This window comes from Gopherus evgoodei, chromosome 2, assembly GCF_007399415.2.
Source record: "Gopherus evgoodei ecotype Sinaloan lineage chromosome 2, rGopEvg1_v1.p, whole genome shotgun sequence".
NCBI lineage: Eukaryota > Metazoa > Chordata > Testudines > Testudinidae > Gopherus > Gopherus evgoodei.
The window spans coordinates 2,006,715-2,020,205 of NC_044323.1; the positions used below are offsets into that span (position 1 = coordinate 2,006,715).

Consider the following 13,491-nt stretch of genomic DNA (forward strand, 5'->3'; position numbering starts at 1 on the left):
ATGGTGTCACCTGCCTGCTGCTCACTAATCCCGCCACCAGGACTATTTCTATCAAATGGGCACCATTTCTGATCAACACTGCCTGTCCTTTCTCTGCCCTTCCCTATGGAATTTCCTTCTCCAAATGACATCTGTCTGATAGGCAACATTCAGGACCGAACCTATGACAGATTGGCAACCTGATGTTTTGTAACCTGCCTGGACTAAGAAGTTATAATGTAGGCTGTAGAGTCATAATGGAGTAGCACTGAGGTTTCCCTTTTGTGTTGAGCCCTGATATGTTGCGAGGGGTTGGACCTTAAATCATGATTTAGAGAAAACATATTTAGGGTCACTTTTAGGGGTGTCAGAGTGGTAGCCGTGTTAGTCTGGATCAGCAAAACCAATGAGGAGTCCTTGTAGCACCTTTAGAGACTAACAAATTTATTTGGGCATAAGCTTTTGTGGGTTATAACGCACTTCAGGTGCATGGAGTGGAAAATACAGTAGCAGGTATATATACACAGTACATGAAAAGATGGGAGTTGCCTTAGCAAGTGGGGGGGTCAGTGCTAACGTGACAATGACATTAAAGTGGAATTATTCCTTGTCCCCTTCTGAGCCCTGTATACCTGCTCTGGCTAATGGCACTTTGCAGGCAGATGGATAAAAGAAATAGCACCTGCAAATGTTTTTAAATTCTCCAAATTGTTCCTAAGAATAATCTGGCTGTGACATATGCGCCATATAAGCTAGTGCTGGTTGAAAAAGTTTAGTGGGACAGTTTTCCACCAGAAAATGCAGTTTAATTGAATCTGAATCATGTTGGGGGACCTGTCAATTTTTACAACATTTTTAGACGGCAGTGTTTTGAATTCAGCTATTTTTACGTTCTTGTTTCAATCATGTCAAAAGGGTTTTTTGTCTCGATATGGGTTAAAAAACATTTTGTTTCCACTTTATACTTTTTATTTTGTGTTGCCTTTTATAATATTAATTTTAACATATGTTATGATAATGCGTCAATGTTACTGAATGGAAATGTTGTAATCTTACTGAAATTAAGCTTTTCAATAGTTTTGACTAAACATTTTCTGGAATTTCCACTCTGTGGGAAATGTTGACATTTTTTTTTCCACCCTGACTTGGAATGGGGAAAAATCAAATTTGAAATGTTAGAATTTCCTGTGGGATGGGAATTCTATTTTCTGACCAGATCTAATATGCAGACTACCTGGGGCAGGGAGAGGTTGGAAGGTTTTACCAGTGCTCGTTTGGCATGATCCACATCCCTCACTCGAGTCTTCTGGCTAAGATGCCCGTTGATAAAAGCTGTCTCTATCATCCCATCATGGGCTCTCATGTTGTGCGGATTGGCCCTTTATCCACTCGTGTGTAATGCTGCTTCACAGCTCATTCTGAAGCATGTCGCTGACTTGGTGTGGTGAGATGGGCTGGCTCTGTCTCATTGTAGACATGCAGGTTGCTCCTGTGAACTATACGCTATATGATAGCTTACCTGGCTTTCTCACGGCTGCACGTTAAGCTTTGTACCTCTTGCTGTTTCACTCGTCTGAATGCATGAGCTGCACTCACACCTTGATATGTGATGCCTGTGTGTGTACGTGTGTGTACAGCTCTGTTCTATGGAGCTGCATGTGTCTGTCTCACCAGTCTCACTGCACAGACACCTCCGTCCTATCGCCTCCTCTTGATGTTACTGCTTTGTGGCGCTCCAGGTCTCATCCCGATGGTCTCTCCATATGTGCACATGCCTCTGTCAGAGGTGTGCAGAGTCAGGGATTTTAAGGTCAGGCGGATCATTAGGATAATCTAGTCTGATCTCCTGCACCACAGGGGGCTCAGAGTTTCACCAGTGATTCCTGCACCAAGCCCATAAACCTGCAGTGCAGCTCCAGCATATGTGTGTGAGACCGTCTGTCTGTCCCCTACACTCCCTCTATCTATCCGCATCCACCCCGGCATCCATCCAGCCCCATGCGCCCCCCATCCAGCCCTCTAATCTGGGTGCAGAGGCGCTGGAACAATTTCTACAGTGGGGGTGCTGCTGAGAGCCACTGAACCCAACGGTGACCCCTGTGAAGCCCCTTCCAGCCGGCACCCCCAGCTCTGTCTCCCGGGTTCGCGCCCCTACCTGGTTCGCTGCCGGGGTCCGAGCGGCCCGCAGGCAGGGCGAGCCCGGTCCCCGCCCTCTGCCCGCCGCTTCCCGGGCCGGCTCCCCGCTCCGCACCCGGGGGGGGGGTCCCTGCTCCCCGCTGCCCACTCACACGCGGGCGGACAGAGTGACCCGGGCGGCGGGGCTGGGGCAGCCGGAGCCGGGGGCGGGGAGCGGGGCTGGGGCGGGCATTGATCGGGGGGGCAGGGGCCGCGCTGGCCGCCCCCCCCCAGCCTCTCTCCCCCTCCCAGGGCAGCAGCAGCCCAGCGGCGTCACCAGTTACGTGCGGGCTCCGGGAGCCCAGGGCGGTGCAGCGGGCTGGGCTCCGCCAGTGCAGGCGGCGCTGGAGCCGGGCAAAGCGGGGAGCCCGCGGCCGCCCCCCACCCACCCATCGCCGGCCGGGCCGGGCCGGGCCATGCGGCTGCTGCGCGTCGGGGGCTGAGCCGGGCGCCGTCGGGGTGGGAGGAGGAGAAGCGCCGAGCCGGGGGGGGGCGCAGGGGGGTGATTTCGCCAATGCCACAATGGGCAGCGCTGCCGGTGCCGCCGGGGGTCCTTGCCGGAGACCTGCCCTGCTGCTGACCCTCGCCCTGATCCTCGCCGCCGGCCCGGGGGCTGCTCCCGGTAGGTACCCGCGGGGGGAGGGTCTGGGGGTGCGTTTCATTCCCCGGGGATCCTTCCCCGTCCTCAGCCTCGCTCCGTGCAGGGATGCAGCACGGCCACGCCGAGCTGCGGCGGGGGGCCCCCAGAAATGGAGCCGATACTGAAAACATCGCTGTTTTGTATTGTAAAAAGGGAGGGGAGAATGTGGGGGGACATCCCCCTTCCCTCTGGCCATGATGGGGGGTCCCTCCTCCCTCGGCTATGTTGTGTGTGTGGGGTCCCCCTCAGCCATGGAGCATGTGGGGGGGAGGGGGACGAAGGTGGGGGTCCCCCCCTTGGCCATAGTGCATGTGTGACCTGTAGGATGTGGGGTGGGGGGGATGCGGTAGAGGGACATTGGGGTTGTACTGGGCGCATTTCCCCTCTTACCTTCCCCTCCATCCCCCAAAAAAGAATCAGGACCCTGGTTTATTTTGGAAGGATTTTTTTTTTATTTTTAAGCGCAGCAAGACACACAATCAGAGCCCCATCCCAGCGGAGCATTTCCCCAGGGTGATGGTGGAGCCTCTATCACCCACGACAGGATGGTTTTTCCCTAGCAGAGGGACTCCAGGAATGATTTGGGGGGCAGTTCTCTGGCTGGCTCTATGTTGCCGGGGGCTACATGATCACAGCGGTCCCTTTTGGCTTGAGAATCTGTGATACAGCTCACGTCTCCGTGACCCAGTGAATTCGGTTTCAGGGGCTTTCGGCCTTGGGAAATAAGTCCCTTCTGTCCCCTCCCTCCAGTGAAAACGGCGATAGGAACACGATTCTAATTGTGTATTTTTCAGTAGTAGCTGCATGAAAGGCGTGAATGGTCCCTATGATGATAACAGCCAGGAGGGCAGAGATTAGACTGCTGCCTGCTTTCACCAGTCCTGCAAAGGTTCACATGCCGGGGTAACCCCCCAAAATACGCCCACTCCCCCAGTTCCTATTGGCTGCCTGTGCAGAGAGGGGATCTCCTCTTCAGCAGCATTCTAGGGAGACAGGCAGGGATTTGGGTTAGATTAGGGGGAACACCCCAGGCAGGAGTGGAAAAATGAAGCCAGAGTGGGAAGGGGATGGAATTGGAACAAACTTTCCTATTTTATTCCCTGCAGCTGATGCTACTTTACTACGCTTGAAATGTGGGGGGGAACCATGAATCAAAGAGAGAGAGCGTGTGTGTGAGTGGGGAGTGTAGGAGAGAGATTGAGCGCAGACGAGGGCTTAATTTAGCAAATGCAGACGCTATTTTTACCGGGGTGTCAGTTGTTATGAAAACAATGATTTGTTTCAAAATGCTGCCATGAACATTTGCCCCGGTGGGCGGGGAGTACCCTTTGGGCATGCAGAGGTGCTGGTTTATTTGCGAGGTACATGCAGAGCACAGACACACACACACAGAGCGGCACATTCCTCCTTGTGATTTGCAGACCTGGCTTTAAAGCACAGCCTGATGCTTTTTCTTTCCTGTGTCATTTACTCTCTAGCGTCCAAAAGGTCCCCAGAGCACCAGAACACCACGGATGCCCCCGGGGCTGTCTGGGAGGCCCCTCCGTCACCCCCGGACAGTGGAAGGGAACAGGATCCCAAGAGCGGAGAGCTCCTGAGAAATGTCACTGAGGCAGGGGGGAATAGCTACACAGTGGAGCCCTCGGAGGCAGCCAGAGTGAAGGAATCCTGGAGAAAGACACCTGCTGATCTCCCTGGGCTGGCAGCAGAAGGCGTAGGCACAGCTGCTGCAGCTTCCGACCAAGTCCGCAGCCTTCCTGGAGCAGGGATCTCTGTACGGTATTATCCTGGCGGGATTAGCGAGGAGAGCTATGAATCATCGCTCTGTTTGGGATGCCCCAGGGGGGTTGACAGCCAGAGTGCCTGGCCCCCGAAGCCTTTGTTGGCTAAGGACAATGAGGGGGCCATGGAAGCCTCTTCAGCCGTGACTAGTGTGGCTTGGCCTGTGAATGGAGAGGCCATTGTTTTGGCATTAAGTGACACAAAGGGAGCGCCGGAGAGCACTGCCCTTGTCCCTGAGAGCCAGGAGGAGGCTGGGAGCGGAGACCAGCCTGCCAGAGCCTCTCCGGGCAATGTGTGGAACCCGGGAGCTTTCGTGGAGCTCATGGTCACCCCACCTGCCTACCAGGTCCCCATGGAGATGGCGGGCGCAGCCAGCTCATCAGTAGGACCCGGCCTCAGCTCTGATTCACCCAAGATGGACCTGCTGCTGGAGGTCTTCAGGGAAGGGGTGCTGCAGCCCCCCACTCCGGATGGCCGTGCCCCTGAGCTGGGCACCCAGATGCAGAGCAGCACAGGGCTGGCACAGGACTCCGCCCAGAAGGAGGAGCCCCTGGAGCTGTGGCTGGCGTCGTCCAGCAGCTCCCCGGCCCAGGGGGCTCTAGGCCACACTGATCTAACCTGGCTCAATCCTGAAGTGTCCCCGGGGCCCCAGCTGGCCATCACGACCCCTGTCAATGCTCTCAAGACCCCCGAGCCTCCCTCAGCTCAGTCGGTCTCCGAGATCATCGACATCGACTACTACGACCTCTTTGGTGGGGAGAGCCAAGGCAGGGGTGGGGGCCTGGAGGATTTCCCTGCCAGGGGCCCTGGGGGAGCAGACTCCCCCAAGACGAAACTGGATGACAAGACGATGTCCTGGGCCATTCACGAGCTCTACGACGACTTCACGCCCTTCGACGAGTCCGACTTCTACCCCACCACCTCCTTCTACACGGACGGGGATGAGGATGGTGAAGATGATGAGCTGGATGAGGAGGAAGAGGAGGAGGATGGGGGTGGTGGGCTGGCCAGGGACCTGGAGGAAGAGAACAATTCCAAGCTGCCTACCCCGCTCACGCCCAAGATCCAGACCACAGTGCAGCAGGCCGAGCCCACCAGCCGCCGCTACGTCATCCCCCCACTGCAGACCTTCATCGTCTCTGGGGGTGACGCCACCTCCAGACCTCGCCCAGCAGAGACCAGCAAGGACCTGAGCCAGTCGGCCGTGGCGGCGGGACCCGGTGGTGAGAATGGGACCGAGTGCAGGAGTGGCTACGTCAGGCATAACAACTCCTGCAAGTCTGTGTGTGACATCTTCCCCAGCTACTGCCACAACGGGGGCCAATGCTACCTCGTGGAGGGTCTGGGCGCTTTCTGCAGGTAAGCACCAACACCTGGGCTGCGAGGAGGTGCCTGAGCCAGGCCCGAAAGGGACTAGTGTGGTGGGAGGTCCAAAACTTACCATGCAACGATATTCTCTGGGGAGGGTCTCCCAAGCAAACCACGTCCCCCGAATGCCTCCCAGAATCAGGCTGTGCAGTGGCAGGTCGTGCAGGCAGGTTATGATCGGGGTGGGGTGCGGGGTTTAACAGGCCAAGCTCAGGGGAGAATGGAAGCGTTTTCAGCTGCGATTCGAATGGAGGCAGGAAGAGGCTGTTCCAGTGTGCAGAGGAGAAGAGATTAGTGTCTCCAGTTCTCTAGATTTTGGACCAAAATGCATGACACAGTTCAAGACATCCTGGACCAAACTGGGAGGCTGCATGGGCAGTATTCGCCCTACTATATCTCAAGTATTCAAAGCTCCAGTTTATTAAATTATAGCGAGTGTTTTCCCCTGAAGCAAGCTCCCCTCGATTGCCGTCGCCCTCCTGCGGTCTCAGAGAGGTAGATCGCGTTGGGTGACTTAAGCTGGTTGATCAAAAGTTGAGAGAGGGGAGAGGCCCCAGCAAAAATGAGGTCTGCTTGGGACCAGCATGGCACCCTCCAGTTAATATTCTCTCTGAGGAACGTAGAGACCATGGCACAGAGAGGCAGGTGGCATTTGATGGGAGAAAATATATGAAAGGTTTTAATTGCTGTTGTTATCTGAGCATGCTTGAGTCTGTTTCTGCTCCCTACTTAAGCTAGCCATTACCAGCCTGCCTGATCATCTCCCAGGCTCACAACCCCCCTGCAAAAAAGGTCAGTGCTGTTACCCACGTGGTACAGATGGGAAACTGAGACACAGAGTGGTTAAGTGACTTGTCCAAGGGGACCCTGGAAATCTGTGTCAGAGCAGGGAATGGCACGCCAGTTTCTCAAGTCCTAGACTAGGGTCCTAACCACTGGGCCATCCTTCCCCTTAGGCACTCTCGTGTAAATCTGGAGTAACTCCATTGTGAGATCCGAACCCCACTGCCTGCATATATTGATATGTTCCCATTGTGATGGAAGTTTTGACCCTTGGATGCTGGAGTGTGGAGATTGGGGCAGAGGGGGGCAAAGAGAAGAGAGATGCAATCACTGAGGTGAGAGAAGGGGAGGGCAGGGGTGTGGATGGCCTCTGAGGTGCAGCCATCAGGGGGAGGGACAGGGGGGACCTGCCGGAGCGAAGTTGCAGGTAACGCCAGACAGTTTTGTAGACATGAGAGGTGATTTAATTTCCAGAGAGTTTTAGCATTTGATTCATTCTTCCTGAATGCACCGTCCCTCCCGCCTCGTGTGTAATGCAGGGAAGTGCTGGGGACTGCCTTGTGCATGGTGATGGATGCACTGGGAGCTGCCATTACAGCCCCCGCCCCCAGGACCGGTGCAACCATTTAGATGACCCAGGGGGTCACTGAGGGCGCTAGGATTTGGGGGCACCATGTTCTTTGACAGCGACCGCGGCGGCCGGATCTTCGGCCGCCCCAGTCACTGCCAGCATTTAGGCAGAGGGAGCTGGGGCAGGGGAGCGAGGGGAGGGCCGCCTGCAGCAAGTAAGGGGGGGGCAGCATGGAGGGGAACTCCCTGCCCCAGCTCACCCCTGCCCTGCCTCCTCCCCGACCACGCCGTGGCTGCTTCACCTAAGCTGATTGGCACCACAAGCCTGGGAGGCGGGAGAAGTGAAGCAGCGACGGCGTGCTCGGGATGGAGATGGAGCTGGGGGGAGTGCCTCGGGGTGGGGGGTGGGGAGCTGCCGCGGGAGGGGGGCGCCTCAGGGTGGGGGGGAACTGCCTCGGGGGAGGGGGGAGCGCCTCAGAGTGGGAGCGTGGGGGGGAGCGCAAGGTGGAAGTTTCTCCTAGGGCGCGAAACATCCTTGCACCGGCCCTGCCCCCCGCCGGGCAGGAGCTAGCATGGTTCTGCTCCCAGCGGGACGGGAGCTCAGATGACAGAACAGCCCAGTGCAAGTGCTCTTGGGTTGCATTTCTGTTGGGCTCTGCATGGAGCGGGTTGTTCGGGGGATCCATGGGTGGGCAGAGTCATGGGTTAGCAGGGCTGCTGTCCCAGCTCACTGGTGCTGTCAGATAGGGACTTCCTTTGAGGGAAGTGTCAGGTGTCTTCTCTTCTCTTCCTTATTCCGTGTTCAGCACCGTAGCTTCTGAGTTCTTTCCAGTGGGGCAATAAGCGTCTGTCCTGTGCAGTTTGCTCTATCTCATCCTCTCTCGCAGCAGAGAATTGTGTGTTTTGGCAGGGTGGTGTTCACACTGCTCTGTGTTTATATAGAGAAGGACTGGTCGGAGCAGGGTGACTGGCTGCCTGCCTCTCTGGGGGGAGGTTTGTGGTGGCCCTTAGTTGGTTCCACATGCTCGGCCCAGCCCTGGCACGAGCTCTGTCTCTCACACAGATGATCTGTGGCCATTTGGTGTCTGAGGAGCAGAGCTGTCGACCGTGGCCCGAAATCTCAGCGCCTTAGGCTCTTTTAGATATGCTGGGCCCAGGCCAGGGAGCTCTTTGAAGATAAGGATCGAGACCTGGATCTAGGCTCGAGGTTCTGTGGGAAGCCAACGTGGTGTGTGGAGGACAGGTTCATAGAGCTGTCCATTCCAAGGCCAAAAGGGACCACTGCAATCATAGACTCTGACCTCCTGTATGCTGCTGGCCAGCAAACTCCCCCCGAATAGTTCCTAGAGCAGATCTTTAGAGAGCCCTCCAGGCTTGAGTTAAAAACTGCTTCCACTTCCCCGCTATGTCAGGTCGTCTTTTTAGCCAATGCTTCATCGTCTGTTGTGGGCTTGTGGCTTTTTGAGCATCCAGTAAAGCGTTCTCAAACCGTTCCCAATTATCGTTCACATTTTGCTAATTACGTTCTTCCTCCCAGCTGATGTGGCTCATGATTGTTTTCGGTGTTGTGACATTGGCCCTTTTGAATGTGTGTATATGTCACTGGTTTGGACTTTATTCTGTTTGCGTGTTATAAATATGATCAAGTTGTGATCACTTCTATGTAAGCCACCATGAATTTTTAGTTCTGTGATCTGTTCTTCTTTATCTGTCAAGATGAGGTCTAATATTGAATTGCCCTGTGTCTTTTGGTGACGGTGGGGGGTGATAGAGCCTCCAAGCCACAAGATTGGGGTGATCCAGGACCCATGAGGGGCAGAGCCACATCCCGACCTCATGAACAGTATCACAGCCTGCTGCACTGCCCTGCCTGCTCTTTACCCCCCTGAGCATTTTGCTCATGGCCAGGGCCATCTCTGCCTTCAGAAGTTAGTTACAGCAGCTACCATGGGGCTGCTACAGTAGCAGGTGCTTAGTGGCTGTGGCTGAGCGCAGGGGAAATTGGGTGTCTGTCCAGGCTTAGGAAATACCAGGAGGAATTTGTATTGTGCCAGGTAAACCCTATCGGTCTGTCTGTCCATCCATCTGTCCAGCCCCTCCTACTCTGTCGTTTTTGTATTAGTACCGATCACTGAGTGATCTGAGCACCACAGATCTAGGGCAAAAGCGAATGAAGCTGTCAGTAATAATGCTTAATAGCACTAATTTAACTCCCTCTATCTCTATCTCTTTCATGTTTCCCTCCCTTCTCTGTCTCTTGCCCTCTGCCTTTCCTCTCTCCCCCTTCCCCATCTCAGTGCCCCCTTCCCCGTCTCAGTGCCTCTCTTTCAAGCTCTGATTTGAAGGGGATCAGCTACTATCTGCAGTCAGCAGCAGTACAACAATTGGTGTTTTCCCAGGCACGCCTGTTGCCGATGTTCTGTGGCACCTGGCTGGGGGGAATTTCTTTTCCCTTCCCTGCTTGGCTCCTGGGGTTCTGGAGTCACTGACCATGATCCCTGTGGGCAGGAATCTCCCCGGCTCTCTCCGGGTGAGCCACTGGAGCTCCGCCAGCCTGTGCCTTGTAGGGCTGGCCTGCAAGCGGTGGTGCCGGAGGCTGTTCGGGGTGGCACACTACATGCAGACAGCTCCTGGCCCCTCAGAGCAGGGTGTGTGGCTACTCTGGGTCCCCTCGCATCCGATAATCACACGACTCCCTCTTCTCCTGACCCCATGGCCGCTGATATCCACCCAGCTCTGCTAGCTGGCTCCAGGGGGCTCCTTCTCCCCATTCCCCACCCTATCTTTGCTTCTCCGTGGCCTCTGCAGTCCCATCCCTCTGTGGAGCTGCAGTGTCTGGCAGGGGGATGGGGCAGAAGAAGGCCCCTCTCCCCCGTCAGGCTGCATCATCCAGAAGGAGCAGCAATGGAAGGAGATGCCTGCTGGCGACAGGCCTTTTCCACCCCTCTCGTGCTCCCCGCTCAGGCCTCATTGACAACGCTCGTTTGGGGACTGAGCTGAACTCCGGGTGACGCTGGGAAGGAGCTGGTGAGTGCCAAGCCCCAGAGCTCCTCTGCTCCCTTTGCTGCTCCCACAGAAGCCCTCCAGGAGCGTGGATCCTGGCCCAGCCCCCTGTGGCTGGGACAGCCGGTTCTATTGCTGCCTGGGTGCCCTTAGTAATCGAGAGGGCAGGCCAGGTCCTGAGTGCCGGCAGGGCAAGGATGGCGAGGGGGAAGGATTTCCCCATCCCTCCCGGCCCCCACAGCGCTGCCTGGGCTTAGCGGAGTAGGAATTAGGTCAGTGCCGCTCTGCTGAGATGTGCACTGCAATGCTCTCGTGTCTCTAATCGGCACTGGCAGATTGTGCTGCAGGAAAGCCAGGGCTGGCCATTGATGGACCACTGCCATATTCCCTGTGTGCACAGGAGGAGGCCATGCATGTAATATATGCCATGTATCCCTTGTGCACAGGGGGAGGCCATGTGTGTAATCCAGGGGGCGGCAACCTTTGAGAAGTGGGGTGCCAAGGCTTCATTTAGTTACTGTAATTTAAGGTTTCGTGTGCCAGTAATACGTTTTACATCTACAGGGGCCGGCAGATGGAACCCCAGACTGGCAGTGGGCTGAGCGAGCTGGTGGCAGGACCCCAGCTGGCAGGGCCCAGCGGATGGAACCACAGATCAGCAGTGGGGGCGACAGACGGAACCCCAGACCAGCAGCGCGTTGAGCCGCTCTGCCCGCTGCGATCTGGGGTTCCATCCGCCAGCTCCTCCCAGCCGGGGTCCTGGCTGCCAGCCCTGCTCAGCCCGCTGCCGGCCTGGGGTTCTGTCCATCCAGGCTGGCAATAGGCTGAGTGGGGCCGGTGGCTGGGACCCCGGCTAGCAGCAGAATGCCACTACAAATCAGCTCACGTACCGCCTTTAGCACACGTGCTGCAGGTTGTTGACCCCTGATGTAATGTATGCCATGTATTCCGTGTGCACAGGGGATGTGTAATGTATGCCATGTACAAAGCCACATATGTAACATACAACATATGTCCCATGTGCTGAGGAGGATGCCATGTGTGTAACGTTCAGTATGTACCCCATGTGCACAAGGGAAGGCCACGTGTACAAGTGGCATGTACCCCATGTGCACTGGGAGGAGGACACCTGTGTAATGTACAGCGTGTACCTGGTGCACATGGGGAGGACAAGCGTGCGTCGTATGACACACACAATATACATGTGCCCTGTGTGCAGATGTGAGAGGCCCCATTCTATATGAATTTAGAGACAAAGAGAATGGAATGTTATCTGGTGAATGTGAGTGGACTCCTGGGTAGAGGTAGGGTGACCAGATGTCCCGATAAAATCGAGACCATCCCAATATTTAGGTGGTTGTCCCATGTCCTGACCAATCTTTGGTTGGGACACAATTTGTCCCGATATTTCGCTCCTCTGGGTCCTATGTACTGACTCCAGAACTAATGCAAAAAACCCTCCAACTACTCTGAGCCCAAACTGTTCTCCATATTGGTGGGACACACCCTAAATGCAATGGCCAGAAATCCCTTTTCTGCACAGCGCAGGCACTGGCGCCCTCTGCAGAGTTGTGCGTGTACATGCCAGAGCACATGGCAGGCCCCACAGGCTTAAGTGGAAAATGAGCAGGATGAGCCCCGGGGCCCATGCAGAGGGGTTTGTTTCGCCTAAGCAGAGGAGCCAAACTGATTCCAGTTCCAAGTGAGAGCGAAGGGGAGAAACCTAGTGACCAAGGCCAAACTCCATAGGGGATGGAGAGCGGCTGCAGATCCGTAGCAGAACCGACCTGGAGGGTCATGTACCGGAGCAGCTTCTCTCATCTAGAACGATGCTTTAGGATTCTACAGGCCCGGTCCCAGGCACTGCAGCTTGCAGGGAGGGTCATGCAGAGCCTAGGACTATAACTGTAGGATCCTATAGAATGTCGTCATTACCAGGGGTCTTCCCTGTTGTGATCAAAAAGTGGGTGTGTATGTGCATGCCGGGATGGTAATTTGTTTAGGAGCATAGGACTAGACAGGATCTCCTGGGTCTCTGAGTCCAGTCATTTGCTTTCACAGAACACCTAGTCAGAGGATCCCGTTCATGAGCGTATCCATTTCAGTAGTCCCACCAGTTCACATGCAGATGACTGGATTCGGACTTAGTCTATGAGTAGCCCCATTGAAGTCAATGGGACTTAAGAACATAAGAGCAGCCATCCTGGGTCAGACCAAAGGTCCATCTAGTCTTCTGACAGTGGCCAGTGCCAGCTGCTTCAGAGGGAATGAACAGACCAGAGCAATTATCGAGGGATCCCTCCCCTGTCACCCACTCCTGGCTTCTGGCAGTCAGAGGTTTAGGGGCACCCAGTGCATGGGGTTCCATCCCTGACCATCTTGACTAATAGCTATTGATGGACCCGTCCTCCATGAATTTATCTAGTTCTTTTTTGAACCTTGTCATACTTTGGCCTTCACAACATGCCCTGACAATGCGTTCCACTGGGCGACTGTGTGTTGTGTGAAGAAATACTTCCTTTTGTTCGTTTTAAAGCTGCTGCCTATTAGTTTCATTGGGTGATCCCTGGTTCTGGTGTTATGTAAAGGGTTAAATCACATTTGCTTAGTCACTTTCTTCACAACATTCATGATTTTGTAGATCTCTGTCACATTCCCCCTTAGTCGTCTCTTTTCTTACGGTGAACAGTCCCAGTCTGTTTAATCTCTCTTCACATGGAAGCTGTTCCATACCCCTAATAATTTCTGTTGTCCTTCTCCGTCCTTTGTCCAGTTCTAATACGGTCTTTTTTGAGATGGGGCGACCTGAACTGCACACAGTGTTCAAGATGTGGGCGTACCATGAATTTATATAGGGGCATTATATTTTCTGTCTTATTATCTATCTCTTTCTTAATGGTTCCCAACATTCTGTTCGCTTTTTTGACTACCTCAGCACACTGAGCAGATGTTTTCAGAGAACTATCCACAATGACTTCAAGATCTCTTTGTTGAATGATAACAGCTAATTTAGACCCCATCATTTTGTATATATAGTTAGGATTATGTTTTCCAATGTGCATCACTTTGCATTTATCAACATTGAATTTCATCTGCCATTTTCTTGCCAAATCACCCAGTTTTGTGAGATTCCTTTGTAACTCTTTGCAGTCAGCTTTGGACTTAACTATCTTGAGTAATTTTGTATCCTC

At 54.6% G+C, this 13,491-nt stretch overlaps 1 protein-coding gene across 1 annotated transcript in view; it reads left to right on the forward strand.

The window, feature by feature from the left end:
- The first annotated feature begins 2,668 nt into the window (after positions 1 to 2,668).
- Positions 2,669 to 13,491, forward strand: part of CSPG5 (chondroitin sulfate proteoglycan 5) — a 36,402-nt gene continuing 25,579 nt past the window's right edge. Inside the window, exons 1-2 of the mRNA XM_030549767.1 lie at positions 2,669 to 2,776; positions 4,273 to 5,935. Coding sequence (XP_030405627.1) covers positions 2,677 to 2,776; positions 4,273 to 5,935 — 1,763 coding nt within the window. The 5' untranslated portion in view covers positions 2,669 to 2,676. The remainder of the gene's footprint in view (positions 2,777 to 4,272; positions 5,936 to 13,491) is intronic.